General features: G+C 35.8%; 2 protein-coding genes and 1 non-coding gene across 6 annotated transcripts; 1 reads left to right on the top strand and 2 right to left on the bottom strand.

Moving 5' to 3' along the window:
* Positions 1-201: 201 nt before the first annotated feature.
* On the bottom strand, positions 202-18,233 carry LOC113070111 (BRCA1-A complex subunit RAP80-like). 3 transcript variants are annotated; one of them, XM_026243302.1, is made up of 19 exons: positions 18,066-18,233; positions 16,999-17,110; positions 16,528-16,603; positions 16,301-16,425; positions 15,606-15,797; positions 10,516-10,911; positions 8,247-8,313; positions 7,455-7,534; positions 6,606-6,989; positions 6,126-6,374; positions 3,551-3,612; positions 1,878-1,993; positions 1,722-1,780; positions 1,398-1,587; positions 1,164-1,227; positions 978-1,065; positions 845-893; positions 710-755; positions 202-613 (listed from the first exon to the last, which is right to left on the bottom strand). In XM_026243302.1, exons 2-19 carry the CDS (start codon positions 17,107-17,109, stop codon positions 445-447), a joined length of 2,523 nt encoding a protein of 840 aa, XP_026099087.1. In that variant the 5' UTR covers position 17,110; positions 18,066-18,233; the 3' UTR covers positions 202-444. The 3 variants fall into 3 exon arrangements, with proteins under 3 accessions (XP_026099087.1, XP_026099088.1, XP_026099089.1); XM_026243303.1 differs by having other exon boundaries at positions 10,570-10,911; XM_026243304.1 differs by lacking the exons at positions 202-613; positions 710-755; positions 845-893 and having other exon boundaries at positions 923-1,065; positions 1,160-1,227.
* LOC113070119 (small Cajal body-specific RNA 14) lies at positions 7,806-7,935 on the bottom strand. The gene has a single exon (XR_003279857.1).
* On the top strand, positions 17,116-23,775 carry LOC113070112 (zinc finger protein 346-like). 2 transcript variants are annotated; one of them, XM_026243306.1, is made up of 8 exons: positions 17,116-17,238; positions 18,206-18,334; positions 18,708-18,811; positions 19,622-19,711; positions 19,811-19,958; positions 20,392-20,607; positions 21,808-21,907; positions 21,996-23,775. In XM_026243306.1, the coding sequence occupies exons 2-8, from the start codon at positions 18,214-18,216 to the stop codon at positions 22,129-22,131; spliced, it is 915 nt and encodes a 304-aa protein (XP_026099091.1). In that variant the 5' UTR covers positions 17,116-17,238; positions 18,206-18,213; the 3' UTR covers positions 22,132-23,775. The 2 variants fall into 2 exon arrangements, with proteins under 2 accessions (XP_026099091.1, XP_026099090.1); XM_026243305.1 differs by lacking the exon at positions 17,116-17,238 and having other exon boundaries at positions 18,065-18,334.
* The last annotated feature ends 542 nt before the right edge of the window (positions 23,776-24,317 follow it).

The raw sequence follows: 24,317 nt of genomic DNA, 5'->3' as shown, positions 1-24,317 counted from the left end.
ATAATCAAGCTGGCCGCTGGTTGGCCTCTCTTCTTCCAAATAAATATAATAGAAGGCAAATAATTACAACAAAGAGCTGCAATATACAACTTCCATATGGTGGTGCTATCACCACACAAATTACTACATACAAATCTGCCATGGCTGCTCCCAAACCTCTGATCCTGAAACTTGCCTACTAAAAGAAACCAGATCAGCATATAAAGATGGCATTACTTTATTCCATGTAAAGCGATAGAAATGATCGCTAGATAGAAATATCAAATTAGATATTTAACAGAAACGTCATGGGGTGGCAGTAGCATTTAACAGCCTTTTAGAAGACAACAAAGATTTAATTCAAGACTTAAGATCAATTTGTGCATTTTTCTTTGCATACAAAGCCATACAAATGGGGAGGCACTGAAAAGCACAGACACAAGTGTTACTAAATGCATGTTGACACTATCTTTTGAATTTTCTCTTTCTTGAGAGTCTTTGGCTGTTCTTAGAGGAGTCAATAAGGCAGTCAGTGTTCTCTGATTGAGGAATGAAGGCGGTACTGGTACAGGAAGTCATCGCTGAGCAGACTACACTTTCAGAAGTCCCCATCACGACAGGATCGGCAAGGCCACTGGAGAACCATTTATGTAATAATTAATGCTGATTTCTATAAATGTGAAGGCATATGCACATTCAACGTCTTTAGCAAACAATATTGGTATTGTACCAGTTGCTTGTTGTAGAAACTTCAGATGGTCCAGGTTCATCAGTGCCTGTGAGTAAAGAAATTAATGTAATAAAAAGGTATTTTCTGTCAAGCTTAATCGGCATAATCACCAGAAATGAGAAACAGATTACATACCAGACTGTCTCTGTTCTGTCTGGTCCAGAGCAGAAAGCAGGCCGTTTTCCTACAAAAGCACAATGTTGACACTTGATACAAACACAATACAAACCCTCTCAGTGAAAGTTTTGACACTTAAAAATGATGTTGCCTGATTAGCTCTTAAGTCTTTCTTTTCAATGCAAAAATTGTCATGTTCTGGATACTCCGGGAAACTCCACTTCTCCATTTGTGTTGATCTGCAAAGAAAATTCAATCAAAGCATGTCACTTTTTTTCTTAATTTATCCTCAACATGTTTAATGATTTTTCAATGTTTGAATGTTTGTTGTACCTACTTGCCAGATCGTGGAGTTTCCTCTGTCAAATTTATTTTGGTCCTTTTCCTTCGGGCAACAACTTCTATAACCCAAAATATTTCACTTGACTAATTTCTTGACGTATTCACAAATATCTCAGAGGCAATTAACAACCACGTTGGCAACACAATATTTATATACTGAATTTGACTGATTTTTATTACATCTATTTGCATAGTGAAAAGTTAAAAAAAGAGCTATTAGAGAGCTAACCTTGCAATTGCTCCTCCTGGTGGTATATTTCGCCATTACATAAAGCTGCATGCACCTCGATCTTATCGAGAGGGAAGAGTTTGGAGCACATGGGGCATTCCAGTCCCTCAGTCTCCATCATCTCTTCTACGACAGGAGCACATCCTCCCTCCTCTACCTCAATCACCTCACTGCCAGTATGAGACTGGGGCTGTGAAGAATGGAAGCACACTTAAAATTATGAGGTCTTGAGACCTTGAAATTCAGTCTATATGGTCTATTGTTTGAGGGTCCTTGTAGGACGCTGCCTCTTGATTGGAGCAGAGTTATACGGTGTTACTGTACCTGAGCAGGACTGGTCACCATTAGTTCTTCTGGTGTGCTGTTTTGAGTCAACTGAGTCTCTGTATCAAGAACAATTAACTAAATTACATTTAAACCAGAGGAAAATGTTCCATCATCAACTGAAGGGCACTTTAGTCATAAACTTTGGTCATATACCTGGACAAACAATATCATCCTCTTCACAATGCACATGATTCTGGGCCTCCTCTTTCTCCTGCTCAGCTGAACACTGTATTTGAGTTTCATCTGGAGTTTCACATGGAGCACTTCCTCTGTTAATGAGATGTGTTAGGACAGCTTTATAATACTGTTGAGGTGCTGTGCATCCTTTCTAAAGCTTTGACACCATCCACTTTATGGAGTAAACCCGTCCATTTTCACTGTATGGAAAATTAAGCACAGTAAATTAAGTAATTGTATTCCGCACATTATAAAACCTTACATGAGATATTTGAAAAGGAACTCTAATTAGAGAACAGTTACAGATACATCTTATTTATTGGTGTTAATCTGGCACCTGGTGCTAATTTCTTTAATTATATGACATACCCTATTTAAAAGGCAACATTTCTCTAATTTTCATTGAGATTGCAAGATGGCAGGCCACTCTAAGGTGAATGAAAGCCTGTGACAGGAAGTTGTCCAGATGAAAGTTAAAGGGATGCCCTTTCAGCCATTGGTCATTTCAAATCTGTGATTTCTCAAATACAGCTTTACAATGACACCAATTCAGGTCAACCAAAAAGGCTGGTCATCCATGTAAAACAAATGCATGAGAAGACAGAATAATGTGGAGACTTTCAATGGGCAACTGGTTAAAAACTGCAGCTTGAATTGCATGCCAGTTTAACCCCGAATAGGGTAAGGATCTGTCACTTTTAAGAGAAATCTGACTGAAAGCTCATTCTGCAGTGATGAAGCCTCTCATCGGCAGAAAGAATCAAAAGGATAGACCAACCTTTGATTTTTTATTTATTTGGGTCTGATGGGAAACGTTTGGTTTGGCCACAAAATGGGGAAAGATTGAAGCCCAAGTGCATAAAGAAGTCAGGGAAAAATGGAGGAAATGTCTTTTTTTGATTGTTGAATGTTTTGTGTAGCAAAAGTTGGGCCTCTTATATAGATACATGGCATGCTTATCAGAACCTCCTTCAGCAACATGCGGTACCTTCCCTACGAGCATCTCCAAATCAGCCTGCACTTTTCATGCAAGACAATGACCTTGTCACACTGCAAAATGAGTAAACCAGTTCCTTGAAGTCAAGAACATGAAAATAATGAGAGAAAGAGATGGCTAAGAAACCCACTACAGTTACCAAACTATGGAAAAGAGTGGAAGAAGAGAGGACCAAGATCACACCAGCGCAGTGATAATAGTGATAACCTGTGGCCACAGACGTGCTGAAGTCATTCAAAGCAGGGGCTTCTACACTGCCTACGAATTTCTGAAAGTGATAACCCTAGAAAATGTTAGTTGTAATCTTCCTTTGTGCTGCAGTGGTCTCTGTTCTCTAATTGTGATCACTGTGTTTACCACAAAATAAAGGTTTTTGTTGCAATGCCTTGGTTATTTTGTGAAACATGTTAGTGGAACAGTGATATACCAACAACAGCTATTTTGAATTTCCTTCAAGTGAATTTCCTTGAGTGAAGATTAACAATATTTCAGAAATATTCTAGAATTTATAGATTATTCTCTTATATATATATATATATATATATACACACACACACACACACTTTGGTGGAAATCTAAACACTCAACACTCAACTCAAAAAATGTAAACGTTACTACATCTAAGAGTTAAGGGAACAAGACACTATTTTACCTAAAATGTTTATTTAAAGCGGCAGTTACAGGCTCCTCCTGGCTGAAGAAAGGTTTTTTTTCCTGTTGAGAAAGCAAACAAGATATCAGCAACAGGGGCAACATTCTTAACAACACTGTCTTTGTTCCAGTATATCTAGTTAATGAAGCGTCATCTTGCGGTTGATGATGGTATTACACCCAAAAAACACAAGTCAAAAACCCCATATTCTACAGAGAGAACCAGCCATAGACTTTGTCCTCTTTGCTCATAAATTAATGTCTCGGGTAAACTTTAGGCATTCAAAACAGAATGACTTTCTTTTTCAAAACAGGACATACATTTCATACATGTCATCTGTAGAGTACACTAGGAAACACAGCATGTTTTTAGACATTTTTTGGTCAACACAAGTGAATAAGGAAATAAATTGTCTCTCTCTTTCTCTCTATACATATTCATTTATGTATGTATGTACAGTGGGTATATAAAAGAATCACCCCCTTTAAAATAGGGGCTGTGTATTGCCATGATACAGTGGTTGTGATATGATATGTTGCGATACTGTAAGCAAGGCGATATACCAGAACACAGTGGGATCTGCATCTGCAATAATCAGTCCCTGTAACATTCAACGTTACTGAACCACTTTTTGTGCAGTACGAGTATAGGGGGATAAATTTAAGTGCTTGCAGGATCCTTTAGTTAAATGTATAATACACATAAAATGTATTTTATATTTTGTATTTTACCTTCTAACATGACAATGACCAAAAGCACACAGCAAAACTGAGCATGCAGTGGTTGAAGGAGAAAAAGGTGAATGACATTGCATGGCCTAGTCAGAGACCAGACTTAACCCTCACTGAAAATCTGTGTAAAGACTTACAGACTGCAGTGAAGTCCATAAACGGTCACCATCAAATTTAACTGAACTTCAGCAGCAGTTCTGCATAGAAGAGTGAGCAAATATTGCAGTAGATGTGCAAAGTTAGTAGAGACATGAAGGCTGTAATTAAAGCAAAGTTGGTTCAACTAAACACTGACACAAGGTGGCGATCCTTTTTTCCAACTCAGTGATTCGGTTTTGTTTTATTTTATTTTTCTGATGTGTTGGTGTTATATCTTTCACTTTGATTTTATAAGTTGCTCGGAGTAAATACAGCTGAATAAACAAAAACTGAGTCCGCCTTCATTTCATGCTGCAAAGCAACAAAATGTGATTATTTTAAGGAGGTGATTCTTTTGTATGTGCGTGTGTATATATATATATATATGTACAGTATGTGTGTGTGTGTGTATTCCTATGAAATATGAGATTCTACTAGAAATGCTGCAAGTTGTTACTCTCAATGTGTAGAAAAGTAATAATTAATGTGGCCATGTTTTAACATTTTGAATAAAGTAAAATATTACCGGTATATTAAATCATTCTGTAATATCTTTCATAACAATAAGTTGATAATCATCTTTGTACAGGGTTTTGTTTAAAACTTTTGTTTGCCTTCAACCTAAAAATTGATTTGACGAATTAAAAATAATATAATAATTGGTTTTGCCTAAAGTGCTTTTTTTCTTAATAACTCTCTTATATTAATAGCCTGTCTCGTACTGGCCTACCTGTGATATGTTGCTGTTTCACTAAAAAGCTGCACTATACATTTAAAATAAATGTATTGTAATTTTATAGAATATAGGCGTATTTACAATAAATATACAATACATACAACATTTCCTTCTTTATTAGTTTTTTGACATTACACATTTTAGCACAGAAGCCTAAAATACTTTGTTGACTTGTCATGTCATAAGCTGATATTAGATTACTGTGTGAATTTTGTGGATGTTCCAATCAGGGGTCAGTTAGTTTATATAAACACTTATTATAGGTGCACCCTAGTGATTCAGGACAAGTTAAAAATACGGTTTGGAAAATGGATTCATGGTGTACTCGCTTATTATATACATTTTTCTACATTTTGAACACAATCAAAGTTACGGACGGCAGCTCTGATTGGTTGTTTCTTACCGGGAGCAATGTATTCCTGCAATGGGAGGAGCCAGAGGAGCTTGATTTTTTCACAGATTAACTGTCTCATATTCTACTGTCAGGACATAATGACAGGTTTAACAAATATGTACAAAATATATTTTTACAAAAGTTACCTACTGCAGCTTTAAACGCACATGAATGGCACCACAAAGTCATAATAACCAGTGGGAAACACTGAACTGTCTTTTAGCTCCGAGTTTGGGGCGTGTCAATGAAAAACAGGACAGAACCGATGGATCGACAGATGCAATATGTCCTCTGTATAATAATTATACAAAGGACATATAATATCTTTCAAAACAAATCAAAAATGTTTTGTTTTTGCTTCGAACAATGTAATGACATAAAAAATTAATAAATAAATAAAAGATCACCAAACCCTTTTTTTCTGGGTCTCAGGAGGATAAAGCTACCCGGAGCCATGAATTCAAACAGACATGATGGAACTATTACTACATATTAATTTCACATGCTGACATCCCTAGATCTTAACACCCAACCTAAAGACAGAGATTAGATTGATATCAAAAAAAGTATACTAACCTCTTGCTCATCTTTTGTCTCTGGAGAAGACACCACTACATATGTTTCACACTGTCTGCCCTCAGCATCCTCTTGTGACCCCACCACAGACTCCTCCTTAGCCTCTTCCCTCTCTTCTTCTACATCTATTCTGTTATTTTCTTTCTCTCCATCTTTGTCATTCTCCTCTTCATCCTCGGACAACTGAGGAGCTCTGTGGCGCTTCCATCTCCTTGCACCAAATGGCCTCTCTGATGAGCCAGGAATCACCTGAAGAGAAAAAAAAAAATCTATAATTTGGCAATCTACATTACTTAATATTCTATAAAAAATATATATATTGTTACAGTGGTTTTGGCAGCCATTAAACAATTGTAAATATATCACATTATTAATCTTAATCTTCATGAGGAAAACTGGTAGGTTTCAGTTCCTACGCCCCTGAATATAACTGTTGTAATATGATGTTTTGACTGAATGAATGCAGCTGATGTCACTTACTGGCTCTCCCCAGTCTGCTTTGCGTAGCAGCTCTCGCTGGGCCTCCTTCAGACTCTTCTCATACACCTCCATTTGACACAAGATCACACGCGTGTACTCATCCGGGTTTTGCCCCATGGGACAGAAAGGCACACCCCAGAAGTAAGAAATAGTGCATTCTCCTTTTTCCAATGAAGTATGTGGAGGTTTACAGTCGGAGGGTTTGAATTCCACACCTTTTAATGCTCCCGAGCCCTCCTCCAGGACAGACCGGGACATCTGTGTGTCTTGTGTAGAAGGATTGGGTGTGAAGACAGCTGGAGAGATGCAGGACTGGGTAGGGGAAAGCTCAGTCTTGACTGGTTGAAAAATGTTCTTGTGCAAGACTGGGCTGGGGGAAATAAACTGGAAAAAGACAACATTTTCCAATTAAGAATCACATTCTAATTAAACCTTGCTGTTTACATGTTCTATAGCTTTTAGAATATTCCTGTATACATGTAACAAGCATATTGCCAATAAACTTTGAAATGCATATACATTTTTGTACATGTTTGTATTTAATATCACACACAAAAAATGTGTTTGTACATAGATATTTATAAATGAATGTTAGTAAATAGAGGCAGATGCCAGATGTTGTATACAAATTTCTAAAAACCATAACATTATCTGGTTAACAACTATGTGGTTTTGGCAATGAAGGGCTTACATGAGGCTTTGAATAGTTGAAATATAACCAAATGTTGAACAAGATCAGAATATTCTTGTGCATGTTAATGTCTAATACCCCTCTGTTCAAATGACAGGATATTAAACATGCAGTTACTTTTAATATACAAACTACTAACTATAAAATACAGTACCTACCTCTTCGCTGCCATCATCTTCATCTGTTAAATGTAAGTCCATGTGACTAGCAAATTCATTCCAAGTGTTCGGAGCAGTTTCTGGAGTTTAAAACATGTTAACAGTTAACCCAAACATTCTGTACAAAATCATATACAGAACTACCATAAACTACCGTTCAAAAGTTTCTTTTTTTTTTTTTAAGAAGTCTCATTAAGCAGTCTTTGACTTTAAAATTTTTGTAGGATTCTTTAATGAATAGAAAGAACAGCTTTTATTTGAAGCAAAGCACGTTTGTAATCTATCTTTACTGTCACTTTTGATCAATTTAATGCATCCTTACTAAACAATTGTGTATTTAAAAAGAAAAAAATTGTATGGATCCATCGCACAGAAAACCCAATGACTTAAAAGGCCCTGTCGGCAGGAACCAAACTTACTCTGTGTGGTACCAAATACTGCAAAACACTGCTTAGTCTTGCAACTACAGTGGGTCAACCACACATGCAACTTCAAGCATAAAGACTGTTTTTCTGTTGCCAGAGCTAAAACTCAAATTGCCTTGAATCTTTACTAAACACTAAAGTATTTTGTTTGGCACGACTATATAGCCTTATGTACATATGCATCCACATACCACTTGGAAATAAAGTATGCAAGTTATTTTGTATTTGTGCTGAAAATTGATAATTGTAGATAAAATAATAATAATTTGAAAACTACAAACTCTTGGTTCTAGGCCATATGGCTCTGAGTAAAGTGCAAACTTTGCCAGTATGGCCACAGTGTAGAGTAGTGCAAGAAATGGCATACCATTGTCAGATTTTACATTCTCTTCCCGAGTGGTCTGATCCTCCGCTTGCTTTAGGTTAGGGCTTTTCTGTTAAAATTATCAGACAAAGTTAGAACACAAACAGAGTTGAAAATGTGCATATTATGCATACTTTACAATATGTGAGAAAATGGGCAACATATTATGTCAAACATTTACAGATGCTATACTATTTCTGCTGATTTTTACCTTCTTGGGTAGATCTCAGGGAGCAGGATTGTGCAACGTTAAGTAAAAGTCATTAAAAAAATTATGAAAACATTAGAGAGGATTAATTCATTCCAAACTTAAGGTAAAACCAGACTTCTATAAATACAAGTGACTTATAGTAAAGTTCTCTCTGCAACACACACTACCATTCAAATGTGAAAAGGTAAGATTTTTTTTTAATGCTTTTTTTCAAAAGTCTTGTGCTAAGTCTTGTGCTTTTTTATGATTTATACATCATGTATACATCCTATATACATATGAAAGTGGAATAAATAAGCTTTCCATTGATGTATGGTTTGTTAGAATAGGATATTATTTGGATGAGATACAACCATTTGAAAATTTGGAATCTGACGGTGCAAAAAAATCAAAATACTGAGAAAATCGCCTAAATCATTGAAGTTCTCAGCCGTGCATATTACTAATCCAAAATTAAGTTTTGATATATTTACAGTAGGAAATGTACAAAATATCTTCATGGAACATGATCTTTACTCAACGTACTAATGATTTTTGGAATAAAAGAAAAATCAATAATTTTCACCCATATAATATATTTTTGGCTATTGCTACAGGTGTATCTCAATAAATTAGAATGTCATGGAAAAGTTAATTTATTTCTGTAATTCAACTTAAATTGTGAAACTTGTGTATTAAATAAATTCAATGCACACAGACTGAAGTAGTTTAAGTCTTTTGTTATTTTAACTGTGATGATTTGGGCTCACATAAAAAACCTTTTTAGAGAATTTAATTGCATGTACTCATTACTTGGCAGGGGTTCCTTTTGCTTTAATTACTCTCAGTTCGGCGTGGCATGGAGGTGATCAGTTTTTGGCACTGCTGAGGTGGTCTGGAAGCCCAGGTTTCTTTGTCAGTGGCCTTCAGCTCATTTGCATTTTTTGGATCTTGTTTCTCATTTTCCTCTTGACAATAACCCATGGATTCTCTCTGGGGTTCAGGTCTGGTGAGTTTTCTGGCCAGTCAAGCACACCAACACCATGGTCATTTAACCAACTTTTGGTGTTTTTGGCAGTGTGGGCATAATATCAGCATCTTCAAAAGGTAGAAGGAATCATGAAGTGCTCCAAAATTTCTTGGTAAATGGGTGCAGTGACATTGGTTTTCAAAAAACACAATGGACCAACACCAGCAGATGACATTGCACCCCAAATCATCACAGACTGTGGAAACTTAACACTGGACTTCAAGCAACTTGGGCTATGAGCTTCTCCACCCTTCCTCCAGACTCTAGGACCTTGGTTTATGAAATACAAAACCTGCTCTCATCTGAAAAGAGGACTTGGGACCACTGGGCAACAGTCCAGTTCTTCTCCTTAGCCCAGGTAAGATGCCTCTGACTTTGTCTGTGGTTCAGAAGTGGCTTAACAAGAGAAATACGACAACTGTAGCCAAATTCCTTGACACATCTGTGTGTGGTGGCTGTTGATGCCTTGACCCCAGCCATCCTCAGTCAATTCCTTGTGAAGTTCACTCAAAAACTTGACAATCCTCATAATGCTGTGGTTCTCTTGACTGGTTGTGCATCTTTTTCTTCCACACTTGTTCCTTCCACTCAACTTTCTGTTAACATGCTTGGATACAGCACTCTGTGAACAGCCAGCTTCTTTGGCAATGAATGTTTGTGGCTTACCCTCCTTGTAAAGGGTGTTGATGATTCCCCATGATTGTGCAGCCTAGTGAACCAAACTGAGAGACCATTTTGAAGGCTCAGGAAACCTTTGCAAGAGTTTTTGAATTTATGCACGTGTTTTACAATTTGAGTTGAATTACTGAAATAAATAAACTTTTCCATGACATCCTAATTCATTGAGATGCACCTGTATACCCCAGTGACTTATATATAAATTTATGAACAATAGTGTAACTGCTAAACCTGTCATTTTAAGATGTCCTACTTAAGCTTGCTACAGTGACATCTTCATTGCTGGTTTTAGGCACACATTCGGAGCTTGATAGCTTGGATCTCGCAGAAGGTGAAAGGCACATATCTGGATCTGTGCTCAAACCTTGGCTTACTTGTGTTGGTAAATGAGTATCTTCATTAGATATACAAGTATCGTCTTCACTTGCATTGGTATTTTTACGACCATCTTTGTCCTCTGGCAAATACATTTTTCGTTTGAAGTCTTTCTGAGTGAAGACTGGGCATTTGGAAAAGGGTGAATCTTCCTGCTTTGGGGACGGAGATCTGTAAGTGCAAATGGAAGCGGCAGCGCCATCTTGCATGTGAAAGTTTGAGTCTATGCTTGCCGGGATGAGGTCCTGACTCAGTTTCTCAACACATACTACAGGCTGGTGAATTAAGCAGCCATGCCTGGTGAAGACAGGGGACGTCTGAGACTGGGACTCAGAGACAGATCTGAAGAGCTCAGGAGTGTTGCTGATGACTGTCTGTTCATCTGAGGTCGTGTCCTAGGAAGATGCATGAGCATAAGGAAAACAAAGGGGAAAGATTAATACTTTTGCAATTAATCCTGTAAAGCCTGAAGAAAAAATATCCATGTTCAATTTTTATATATATATATATATATATATATATATATATATATATATATATATATATATATATATATAGAGATAGATGGATAGATAGATAGATAGATAGATAGAGAGAGAGAGAGATGGAAGTTTACTGAAACAAAATCTTAAAAACATTTGCATGTTTTTTTTGAGTATCATATTTGATACATCAGACTTTTACATCTCTTATAGTATAATAAAATGAAAATATGGAGCTCATTCCAGAGAAGAAAACAAAAACACCTTTATTTTATTCAGAGGCCCAAAGTGAAAAAAAATGTATAAAATTTGGAGATGATTCTGATATAGCCAAAATGTGTAAATAATTGACAGATACAGCAGATTACTTGCATAAAAAGCATATAAACACCAGCTGTCGCTCTATATCTCCCAATAATATGTCTAAGTAAGATGATAAATGCTTAGCTTTATGATCAAATATCTTTTTATTATGGGAGGGAAAAACAGGGCTCTGAACTGGTTCAAGCAACAAAAACGAAAACCAGAAACAAATGAAACTTTTACAGAAACACAAGCAGCAACAGAAACTACACCAAATGTAATAGTTCTGAACAGAACAACTATCTGAAATCTCTATTAATCAGTTAATAATGGAACACAAATGACAAATGACTTTGCAAAAGCTTTACAGTTTTGAATGTCTTACTTCAAGCTGTATGACTATAAATTATTGAGTAACAGTTTCATCTCTTAAAAGGGAAAACAATGCAGTGATCACGCCAGCACCACACACTCATACACAACATATATTTGCTAACTTGACATCGTAGCCTGTTCATTACCAAAATAAATTACAGTTAAAGAAACAGATAAAATTACACTGCTTAATCAAAATAGTCCATAGTACAATTGGGGCCGTTGAGAGTGAGCACCGCCTCACTGTGCTGTTATAGCTTATGAGAAGGATGATGATGCTTTAGCATCTAGAAAAGTCACGAATATGGAAACATTTGGATTCGTGCCAAATGAGAGAGGTAGGCTTCCGTTTCGCTTTAAATTAATTTGTTTTGGCTTGACATTTATTTAGCCATAATACTGTTAACTTTAAAGGATTTGTAGTGAAGAGAAGGAAACTAAAATAACCTATAGTTGTGTTTATAATGTTTGTAAACATTTTGCTTTATTTACCAGTATTTTAGCCTACATTCTGAATGTAATAATAAAAGGAGACATGCTTAATTATTTATTTTCCTCTCAAAAACAAAATTTTATACGATTAGCTTTTTCTTTTCTTTCTTTTTTTTTTAAACCATGCAGAAAACATATACTTTAATTTCTTTAAAACAGGGTTGGGGAACATTGACTACGTTTACATGCTGTAAAAATTCGGGTTATGGTCGGGTTAAGGTCACTATTTGGGTTACTGAAACATTCGGGATAACCCGTTTACATGCGTGAGCAGAGAGAGTTACTCCTGTATACATGGAATGTGTAATCAGTCGCCAATATCCCGATGTAAACAGCGACGCACGGTTAGCGTCAGGACTTAATACGCAATATGCGTCATTTCCGATTCTTCTTCCTGTATCCAAAGACTCAAAAGACCAAGATTCCTTGCGAAAAGAACATGCGCAGAACACACATTTTGATGGGGATATGCCGAAACGCGTTTACAAGACCAAATATTCAGGTTAGAAAAGGGGTACCCCAGATATAATATCCCGGTTTTTAAAAACCGGGATATGAGCATATCCGGGTTTTTGCCGGTGTTTACATGGCAGTGCGCGACCGGGTTATTGCTAATATCCCGGTTTTGAACGGGTTATTGGCTGCATGTAAACGTAGTCAGAGATCCTGGAGTGCTGGTGTCCCTGCAGAGTTTAGTTCCAACCCTAATCATACACACCTGAACAAGCTAATCAAGGTCTTCAGGACACAGGTAGGTATTTCTTTTTTCAGGGATTGCCAAACTATGCAGTGACACTCCAGGATTAAGATTCCACATGCCTGCTTTAAAATATTGAAAGTTTTTCATTTTTTTTAATACAGAAAAGATGGTGCTGTATTGGCTGACTAGACACAATATACCAGAATAAGGTATATCTTTTTTTGTGTGTGTGTCTGTAAAGAAAACACTGTACTTATTATTATCATACTATAGGCAAATAAATGAATAAACAAATAATGTCATTAAATGTTTGTTTGTTTTTGGAATGGTAATTATACAGAAGGAACACATGAACAGAAACATTAACCCTTTAAGTACCACATCCATTTTTGAATATAAAGGTGAAAGTGCACTATTCAAACTTAAATAGTTATAATTCATAGATGCTTTGGAATACAGACTTATGGTTGGACTCTTTTTTTTTTTAAGAGGAAAATCTGCGAATTATTGCAGGTGGAATAATTTCAAAATATCAAAGTATCAAAAAGTTAAAGTTTAAATTAACTGTTAAAAAAAAACGCCCTGTGCCATTTTTATTTTATACAAAATAAATAATTTTCCAAATATTTTTGAATCATAAATTGATATAAAATGAAAGCTGAATTTCTAAATAAGTTTTGTTCCAAATTTGAAGTTGATATAAAAACATTGAGGTTCCTGAAAAATTTTATTAGGGTGTTATACAACAAACAGCCACCGGGTGCCATCAAAACTTTTAAATGCATTTTTCTTACACAAATGTCTAAATATCTCTGTCAATATTAGATATATCACAGAATAACCACCAAACATGGAATCTTGAGATTCAGACCTTTCCGACAATATGTACTTTTCTCAAGAAAGGTTTTGTTTCTAAAAGACCATAATACATTTTGTAATATGACATTTGACTCCACCCTCTAAGGGGAAGGAGACTGCCAAAAGACATTAAAGTACCATTTCCATTGTAACGCAATGTCCGATTTCACAATGGTTTTCACAGGATGAATTTTGAGGTTTTATGTTTTCAAATTATATCTAAGTTATGAGTATTACTAAGATATGTGAAAAAGACAACAACAAAAAAGAGTGCCAACGACCCACCAGTGGGCCGGTGGTACTTAAGAGTTAAAATTCTGATTCTGCTTGGAGTGAACAGATTAAATTTTTATTTTTTTTACACCCTGGGCTAGGGCTGGGATAAACTATTATTTTTTAAATGGTTAATCTAGCAATTATTTTTTCGATGCATCGATTAAACTAACGATTAATTTTTTCAGACAGATTCGATTTCAATTATCTCCCCCATTAATTGACTACTAACAATTTATACATGTTTATTTACATATCTGAATGAAAAAAAACATGAATTCCTTAACATTGCAATATATGTTTATTGCACTTAAAATTACAAAATAAAAGACTGACTAAGAATGCATTACTTTGCACTTGTATAGAGATAGCATTCAATAAAACCTTGAAGCCTTGAAAACACATAGCTTACTGAAACAAGCTTACTGAACACATAGGGCCTAGCTTACTGAAAAAAAGTTCTTCTTTCAGATGAAAATAACAACAACTTAATGTCTAGCATTCAATAAAAAAGGTCACCCAAAATACTTGTTTAGAGCAATTGAAAGAATACAGTAACCAATGTAAACTTGAGGGCTTTAAGCTAATACAGAGAGTGCTTTTAAAATAAATAAATAAATAAAAATTAATAGTGGGAGCCAGCGGCCTGTCATGGAGAAGAAAAAAAATCTCAGAATGCTCCACGTGAAACTTTGGCGTCCGCCCTTTTTCTATCGTGTCTAATGATTTTGGTAACTATGCACGAGGGAGAGAGAGAGATAGAGAGAGAGCAAGACAGCGGTTGTGTAGTTTGAAGAATGTGAGTGAGCGAGCGCGTGTGAAACTTTGGTGCTTCGCCCTTTTTCTATCATGTTTAATGATTTTGATTAATATGCACAAGGGAGAGAGAGAGAGCAAGAAGCGCTCATGTTGTTTGAAGACTGTGAGTGTGCGCGCGCAGCCGGGGCTCTCTCTCGTACACACCCTGTCAGGCGCAGCAGTCATTCTATTCTACATCACTCACCGATCAAATAAGGCTTTGACAGCCACCAAAAAAAAAGATCAATGCAGAAAAACCCCTGGATTGGTTGTATAACATTGGACTGAATGTTGATCCGGCCATCGCGTATACTCAGCGCACATAAGGTAAACGTTTGCAAACGTTTTTAGATAAATAAAAACAGGTAGACGAATCGACGCGTTGTCCCAGCCATACCCTGGGCAAAACATTGCAACATTGCATCATATAATGCAATAAATTACAATGATGACAGAGACGTACAAATCCTCAAAAGCCTTATGTATCATATCATGTATTAACATTGCTATATGATTTTTCTAAAAACTTATATATGGATAAAAATTCCACATCAAAAAAGAGGTGTACCACAACCTGAAGGGGACAGATTTAGAATTATAATTGTAATATAGGACCTAATAAAAAAATGTAACTCTTAATCAGACAACAAGGGGCATATAGAAGATTCTGTACAACAGATCAACCAAGTTTTGATAATGTTGATCATTTAGAAGCCTTAGAAATGTGCATATAAAATATGATAAGGTTAAGTTTATACAGAGAAAACAATAATTCGATAACAAAATGTGAAGGCCTTTCATAACTAACCTGAGTGGAAGCAGGAGGACTGGAGACCTGAGCTGGGGAACTCCTTATTGAAAGATGTATGGAGGTCTTCTGTGATGGATCAGACATTTCCGGCAGCGGACTAGTTGATATCTCACTTGTTACATTCTGCTGTGGTTGATCTGTAGAGCTGGCTGCTTCATCGTGACCCTCCAAAGCTTTTAAAGAGCTTTCCTGCAGAAATACAATCAGCATTTTTTATTAATACCTTACTTCTCTTTGACTGGTCATACTTATAAAAGAGATTTTGGAATACACTACACAAGTTTTGCACAATTTTATGCAGTCTAGATAAGTCAATGATTCTCAATTTAAGTCAGAGCCAGTGTGAAGATTTTGGGCTGTCGGAGTTGACAGATTTCGCTGAAAATCATGTAGTCCATAATGGGCAAAGATTCATGTTTGATATTTTGAGATTATATTACAATTTATATTGTATTTATTTCTACTGCATCTCGTAGCAAAGAGGAACAAGTTTCTGTGTGAATTTGTTTGTTGTTTGCTGAAAGCCTTGAAGAGTCTGGTAATGTGTGATCCTCAGTTGTTTAGTGTATGACGCTCAGTTTTTCCATTTACAAATTACAAAAGTAAACGATGCCTAACGTTTTAAAATCTTTTCCAATTTTGAACATCATATAGTTTATTACAGGCTTTTTGAGAAGAAATGTTTCACCAACATTAAGACTTTCTTCTATGGCTTTTTGTATGTCGTTGTCTTCCAGCTCTTGTCTCTGGGCAGCACGGTTTGCTTCCTGAGTGCTCAGTCTCATGGCCAGGTTCAGCATATCTTCTTCTGTCATCTCTGAAATCACGAGTAGAACACCACAAACAGGTCTGAATGAAAAGCACCCCTACATTTTCAGGCACTATTAATCATCTGTCATTAAATCTTGAGTTTCAGTACTTTGTAGATGAGACTGATTCTCCCTTCTTTCCAACCGGGTTGTCCAAGAGGACTGTTTAAATGAGCAATCTTCCTCCTGAGGATAAAAAGTTCAAATTTAAAGATGGTTTATTATTTCATTTTTTTATTATTATTATTAATCATTATAATTTACCATAAAATTATTATTTATTAAATTACTCTCACAGAAACACTGGCTCAACCAGTGGCCTGAGTTTGGGGCAAACCAATGGAAGACAGGGAATTTTTTGAAAATATAATATTTTTTTTTCTCCAATTCTATTTGGTGAAGTTACTGGAACCAAAATTAGCACAACATACCCAATACTGAATATCTGTTACTAACTGTGAATTTGTTAGAGACAATTATTACCATTGTAATTCTTTAAGAAAAGTTGTTGCTATTTAGACAACTCTTACGAAGCCAAACACACAGGATGTGGTTACCTACTGCATACACAGTAACGTTACCTCTTCATGTTCAGAATCAGATATGACCAGGGTCTCTTCATCATTGTGCTCCACACTGCTGACTTTCACTCTTCTTCCGCCTTCATCTGCGGCTCGCTTCCGGCGGGGCATGCTGCGACCTCAACAACATTAATTCTCTCTCTGTGTACACCTTTATACACACTTTCTGAGACTGTTCCTCAGCTAACTGCACATACACTTTTACTGAACGCGTTCAGTGTTCATATTCGACCATACGAGGTTAGTTCGTTCAACCAAATGCTCGAAAAACAAGGATTTCGATTCCAAGATATTTTCACAAACGGTTGTCATGTCACGTGACACAAGGGTCAAGCAAAAACGTTACGTCACAGCAGACAGCGCGCGAGCTGGGACGATTTTTTGAGTTGATGGGAGGTTAGAGTGATATGTGTAAATCCGTTTGCCTCGAAGAACTGGTTCAAAAGCGATTCAATGGTTCTTTAACGTCTTTACATCTATTTTTTGATTTACAACGTTTGTTAGGTTTTTTAAGACAACGTTAATCCAAATAAGGATGCGATTTTAACTACATAAAAATAAATTACAGTAAAATGCAATTGCATTACAGACATTACATTCATTTAACAGAAACACCATAGTGTTTTAATAACAAAATAGACTTAACTAAATTTAATGGTTATACAATGTATTAAGTCATATGGTAACTAAGGATGTTGCAACTTCATGTGTACCAATTCAATTTGAAGCCAAAATTCAGCTCAAAACCCTTAATTTCGAAATAACGTTAAATAAAAAAAAGTCACTTCGAAAGTAAATTGAATTTGAACTCAGAACAAAAAAGGAAAGATTCGGATCCAGAAACGATTAATTCAACCAACCACGTTGCTTTTGTTTTCACACCCTGGGGAGCAGTAAAATATTTGAGGTGCAATATTTACATATTCTTGTTAAATTTAGGGTCGTAAGCGAAATTTTGAGTGTGCATTAATAACACCAGATAACACTTAAAACTGGTAAAATGCTAGAAAGTAATGATTCCTTTAGCAAAGTAAATCAAGTCGCTCAGCAACAAGACACATATTTACCCCGTGTCGATTCTCTTAAGGATCCTTAGGTCATCTGCATTGCTTAGTGGATGCGTAGACGAGTATAGAAATCATTCTGTGAAGCATGCAGGATAAATTGTTCACATATTTGTTTGTAAATAGATTGAAAATCGTTACAGGAAACACTATGAAGAGACTTGTACAGCGCATGTATCGTCTGCGCATGCGCGATCCGCCCCCTGCAAACACCATGGCGCAGCAAGAGCCGAATGGAGATTTTCCATACTTACCTTCAGGGGCGGCCGAGGGTAAGAGATCGGCGACATTCATTTACTAATAAATTACGTTACATTCGATGCATTGTTTAGAAGTAAAACATGACATTTATTACGAGAACGTACAGTGCTTGAGAGTCTGTAGGAGTGTAAAGCATGGTAGCATAGCTCAAGCTCTTCAGTGCTCTGAGGACTGCTTCTTTAGTGTCTACTTGGAAAAACAGTGTATTCAAGGTCGATGTAAGACGAAGCCTAATTTTTGGCAACTGAATGCAAAGGAAGTCTATTTTAGGTTTGATTTGAGGATTGCATACTTTACCTCAAAGCTGTTTTGTATTCATGTCTTTTATATAACAATGAAATACCCCTTTGTAGTAACTGTATCTGATGCTGACCTGTCTTTCAGTGAACCGAATGATAAAGGAGCACAGTGACTTGTTCTCTGACTCACAATGTAAAGTGTGTAGCGCTGTCTTAATCTCAGAATCCCAGAAACTTGCACATTACCAGGTATGAATTCACACTCGCATGGACAAAGTTTAAATGATTAAATCATTTACGCCGTTCCTCAGCTAAACAGTACAAAACGTGGTTTTGAGAACTAAATACTGATTTCAAGCATTTCGAGATGTTTTCACAATGGCATACTAGCATACTACTCATACTATTTCTGTAGTATTCTCTGTATTTTATGTATGTATTCAGTATACATGCTTGGAATACCCAGACTGCCTGTTGAGTTTGAGAAAATCTGCAGTATACAACAGAGATCAAATTAGATGGTTGTATCCGAGACAGAATATAGCAGAGGCTGGCCACTTGAATCACAATGAATGAGAGAAATTAGTTAATTTCACAATATGACAGTTCTAGTAAACAAGCTCCCACCTTACAAAAAATAATAATGCCATTCATGACAGATTGATTTGCATATTTGAATAATACTTTTGAAATAAATACAATTCCCCAAGATTGTTGCATTTTATGCTTGCCTGCCTTTAAAGGGACAGTATTGGTTATTGTGGGTATTGGGATAGGCCCAAAGTATCTTTAGGAATGGTGCGCTGTATCCCACAATGAAGTATTCTCAACGTGACTTCCCAGTTCTAGCATTTTGTGACATCACCCATGATTTTTAACATCTATTGCTCATATTTGATCAGATTGTCAAAATGCGTTTTAACCCAAACTTGGATGAAACATGCTGCATATATTTGTGATAAAACTGACTATTACCTGTTAAATAAAGCTGACATGACAATTATCCCAGGTCAAATTAGTATCTTGTAAATTTTTTTATTTTTTTTTGGTCTCCTGTAGAGCAAAAAACATGCGAGCAAAGTACGCCGGTACATGAGCATTCATGGTAATGAGGAGCCCGTTGCAAAACGGTTCAAGCCTTCAGGTGATGTAAGTCATATAAATGGCCAGATGTGATGGAGACTTATTGTATATTGGATCCCAGATGTGTTTGTGTCCTGCATTAATGGCTAGTGTTATGTTTTGCAGATAAGTAATGTTGAGGAAGGGGAAAAATACAAAGCCTGCGATGTGTGCAACATGACATTCTCTTCCCCGGTAGTGGCACAGTCACATTACCAGGGCAAAGTTCACTCCAAGAACCTTCGCTTGAAGACCTTCGGTCAGCAGACTCCTGGTAAAAGACTTGATTATCTTGATATTTAGTTCTTAATCCTGGAATTACCAGAAAAAAATGTACACTCATTTTTTTTTACAAGTTGATGGTTCTTTCGTACCGGGTATGTTTGTTATTGCATGTTGTTGCAATGCCTTTGACTTGACCTTTCATTTCCAGTGTGATGAATGAACTAATATCAGTATTGATCGTAATTTCTGATTCCTGTTTTGTTTTAACAGCCAAAAGTTGAGATATTTTTATACAAACTAGGGTAAAAATTGCTAAATGACCATGGTACATAAGCATTTCATTATGCTTCACATACTAATTGTTATTGGCAATATTGAGGATACAGTACACAGCATGTTAATATAATATTATATATTCCGAACATGGTCTGAAGTGCTAATCTCATCTGAAAAGCTGACCTGTGTTTTGGTTTATCTTCCAGCATTACCTCAGCCCAAAGTACAGGTGAAGAAGGATGAAGTACTACCTGAAAGTGCACAGGGGCCAGCAAAACAGGACCCCAACCGCTTCTGCTCCATCTGTCAAGCTTCCTTCAACAATCCCCTCATGGCTCAGCAGCACTACAGTGGCAAGAAACATAAAAAACACCTGACTAAACAGAAGCTGATGGAGACATATGGGCCGTCCTCTGCACCAGGTCAGAACATAGAAGGGGGTCCCACATCCAGTATGTAAAACTTGGTGTGGAATTTAAGTGGGAATTACATCAGTAACACACAGCCAGAAGTATCCCATTTATAAAATAGTTAATGTTATATTTCATAATTAAACTGTCAAATCAATTAATCACGATTTAATCTCTTCCAAAACAAAAGGTGTGTTAACATATGTATGTGTACTGTGTTTATTTATATGTGTATAGAAGTACACACAAAAGCATGATTTTTTCATGTTTTCTCATTTTTTACATGTATATATTCTTCTTTATATATGATTTATATATAAATATAACATATACTTCTTAAATATATACATGTACGTATGTGTGTGTATTTATATATACATATAAATATACACAGTACTCACACACATGTTATGTAGACACAAACCTTTGTTTTGGATGCGATTAAACACGATTAATCAGTTTGATAGCCCTAATAGATGTGCAAATTATTAAAGAAATCAAGTGCTTTAATAAATTCTGTAAACGTTCAGCTGCATAACTGTCTACTGACTACAGTCAATTTCAAATAACCTGGAACATTCCTATCTCGCCTTAAATTGTAAATTATTTTAAACTTTTCTTTTTTATTTATTTTTTATTTTTTTGTGTTTAATTTAACTGTTTATATGCACCTTAAATTATGTTTAAGATCTATATTCAGGTTGCAGATGTATTTAAAATACAATTTATTTATGCATACAGTTAGGGATTCCTGCAATGTGGAAAATCCAGATGAAATCACAGAATCCAGTCATAAATATCGAACTTACAGTAAAATGCCGGATGCCATGGAATTTGGCAAATTTTGGGTAAATAAAATACAAGTAGGCTGTACAGTCATTTACAACATAATATGGAGTAGTGTCTGTGAATATTAAAGTACAAAAAGTGTTTGAACTGAAGTGGCTACAGCAATCTGTCATGTAAACTGTATACACTCATACCAAAAGTAACAAAAGCTTATTGTACATCATCAGAAAACAGACTTAAAGATTCATCTTGGGATTTAAGAATCAGTGTTGGATTCTGTTAAAATCACTTAATCACTATAGTCAACCTAGTCCTAGTTGATACACTTATTTGTAACACTTAATCCATTTTAACCTTGAAAATGAGGACTTGTGGTCTCTTTGTTGATTTTGTCAAACCAGTAAATGTAACAAACATTTTCAGCCTCCACACTGAAGGGCTACCCATGTACTGTGTGCAACATTGAGCTGAACTCTGTGGAGCAGTACCAGGCCCACATCAGCGGGTCCAAACACAAGAACCAGTGAGTATCTCATGCTGCTTTTAACAGCCGTCTTAAAAAGATTTCCTCATCTTATTGGTTGAAAAAAACATATTTCCCCATTTAACAGTGGCAAACTCAAGAAGGGGCCAAATGCATTGGCTGACCCCCCTGAGAACTACCAGCCCGATTTCCAGTTACCACCCAACCAGGAAGGACCAGAGGACACATGGGACTTGGACAACTTCAACGAGGGCTATGAGTGAGAAGATGCAGTCAACCGTCACTGTCCTCTGCTCATATGTGACAAGCTTCCTCTGTTTAGGCACAGGTCAATGTGTGTCTGCACTGTGCATCTCCTAATGCCAGCTTTTCACCACACTACATCTCTTCCTGTCTATTCTTGTCACTCTCACAAATGGTTGAGGGACCACAATAAACTTCCACAGCAACCCCCCCATAAATGAAGGCAAGGAGACAAAACTTAAGAGTGCAGCTTTTTCCAGTGTTAGGATTGTTAATTAGTGTTATGTTACTTGTTTGTTTGGTTTACAAAAAAAAAATATTTTCACAATTTTCACATACAAATGCAGGTCCTGAAGGTTGTTTAAGGAGATGTTTTGTTTATTATATGTTTGATATCTTGTTGCTTATTATTTTAACTGCTCAAGCTCCTTATTTTGTTAAATGAATGTCTGATTTCAGAGCTGTTGAATTTGATGGTGTGCAATGTTTGAACAGTTTCTTTTTTTGGGAGCTCAGAGTTCTTTATCTTTTAATTTCTAATTTTCTATGTCAATTTAGAGAAAAAAAGAAAGAGAAATCTATGAATTTTAAGCAATTTTATTGATTTACTCTGTTCTAGGCTGGACAGTAGCTGTCTTTCATTTCTCATGGCTCCTTTCCATTTCCATGTAAACATAAATCTTAAAGTAGGAATTATTTTGTAATTATATACGCTTACTAGAGATTTCAGTTAAATTGGTGCTTCACTTCTAACATACAAAACGAACTTGTCCTAGTGTTTAAAGATGTCCAATCATAGGAAATTAGTGCCCAGGTCATAAAGGTGATTTATTTATTTAGTTTATATTTAGGTACAAACACATAAGTTCATCTTAACATAGACTATAACATAGAGATTTTGCATTATATTCTTGTTTAATTGTTTTACAAAGTCAAACACGTACTACAAGCTGATTAGTTATAACTGTACTTTTAATTCTGTTCAGGATTTAGGTGAAACCTCTCTAATTATAAAGCGGAAATGCAAAGTATGAAGCGAAAACGCAACAAGTTTTCAATGACTGTTGAGCAAATGTGTAATGTATGGCTTGCATTGTTTATTTTTGCAGTGTACATTGCAGATTGTTCTTGGTACAAGAAACTGATGCTAATGCTAAGATTTAAAGTCAGCGATAGTTCAATTATTGTTTAGAACCACCATAATTAAGCTTCTGATTTCAAATTTAGATTTAGTTTAAGGGTCTGTTTATTAGGGGCAATTATTTAAGTCATTGTGAAAGTCCAAAGCGCAACCATTAATATTTGTGTGTTCTCAAACTCAAACTTTCACTCTCCCAAGTTTATGTTAGACATATGTTGGGTATTAATACAGACTCATCAAGAACTGTAAGTGAACCCAATAGCAGTCAGCAGAAGAACTACTGTAAGTACAGTGTTGCTTAGTTTGGGAGCCTGATATGTTACATTGACAAATGTTCTTGCAATGTTAAAGGCTTTTGAGCAGCACAACAGCAATTATGTGCTGGATTAAGGCCTTCTAACTTGGTAGCAAATATGTCTTTGTTGTTTTGATTATTTCGTCAAATTTATTTTCAACAGAAAGTGTGAGCCTAAAGAGATGTACTTTACTTTTCATCCAGTAAAATGTTTTGAGAAAAAAAAACTTAAAAAAAAAAAAAAAAACTTAGTAGTTCAGACTTGTTCAATTACGTTATCTGCACTCACACAAATCAAATTGCTCTCAAATCCATCTTATTTTTCAGTGATAAAATAAGCTATTTATTAAGCATAATGGATTGTTTTTGAACAGCTAAAAAAAAAATAGCAACGGGAAAAAAAATGTCCGACGCCGATTGCCTTACACATTTCTCATAGTGCAGCTTTTATTCTACATTTCTTTTCAATATACAAGTCCACATATAGGTGCTGGTCATATAATTAGAATATCATCAAAAAGTTGATTTATTTCACTAATTCCATTCAAAAAAGTAAAACTTGTATATTATTTCATTCATTTCACCCAGACTGATATATTTCAAATGTTTATTTCTTTTTATTTTGATGATTATGACTGATAACTAAGGAAAATCTCAAATTCATTATTTCAGAAAATTAGAATATTACTTTCTAGTACCAAAACAAAGAAAGTATTTTTGGAAATCTTGGCCAACTAAAAAGTATGAGCACGTACAGCACTCAATACTTT

The sequence above is a fragment of the Carassius auratus genome, unplaced genomic scaffold (genome assembly GCF_003368295.1).
Source record: "Carassius auratus strain Wakin unplaced genomic scaffold, ASM336829v1 scaf_tig00002951, whole genome shotgun sequence".
Classification (NCBI taxonomy): Eukaryota; Metazoa; Chordata; class Actinopteri; order Cypriniformes; family Cyprinidae; genus Carassius; species Carassius auratus.
This window is presented reverse-complemented; position numbering and strand designations above follow the sequence as displayed.

Excerpts from the sequence above, each read along its gene's own strand:
- LOC113070111 (XM_026243302.1), bottom strand. The coding sequence starts at position 17,109 with ATGCCCCGCCGGAAGCGAGCCGCAGATGAAGGCGGAAGAAGAGTGAAA. Across the intron at positions 15,798-16,300 it reads CCATAGAAGAAAGTCTTAAT|GAAAGCTCTTTAAAAGCTTT; the intron begins GTTGGTGAAACA and ends GTATTTCTGCAG. Across the intron at positions 6,375-6,605 it reads AAGCAGACTGGGGAGAGCCA|GTGATTCCTGGCTCATCAGA; the intron begins GTAAGTGACATC and ends TTTTCTCTTCAG.
- LOC113070112 (XM_026243305.1), top strand. The coding sequence starts at position 18,151 with ATGCAGGATAAATTGTTCACATATTTGTTTGTAAATAGATTGAAAATC. Across the intron at positions 19,959-20,391 it reads CTTCGGTCAGCAGACTCCTG|CATTACCTCAGCCCAAAGTA; the intron begins GTAAAAGACTTG and ends TTTATCTTCCAG. Across the intron at positions 20,608-21,807 it reads TGGGCCGTCCTCTGCACCAG|CCTCCACACTGAAGGGCTAC; the intron begins GTCAGAACATAG and ends AAACATTTTCAG.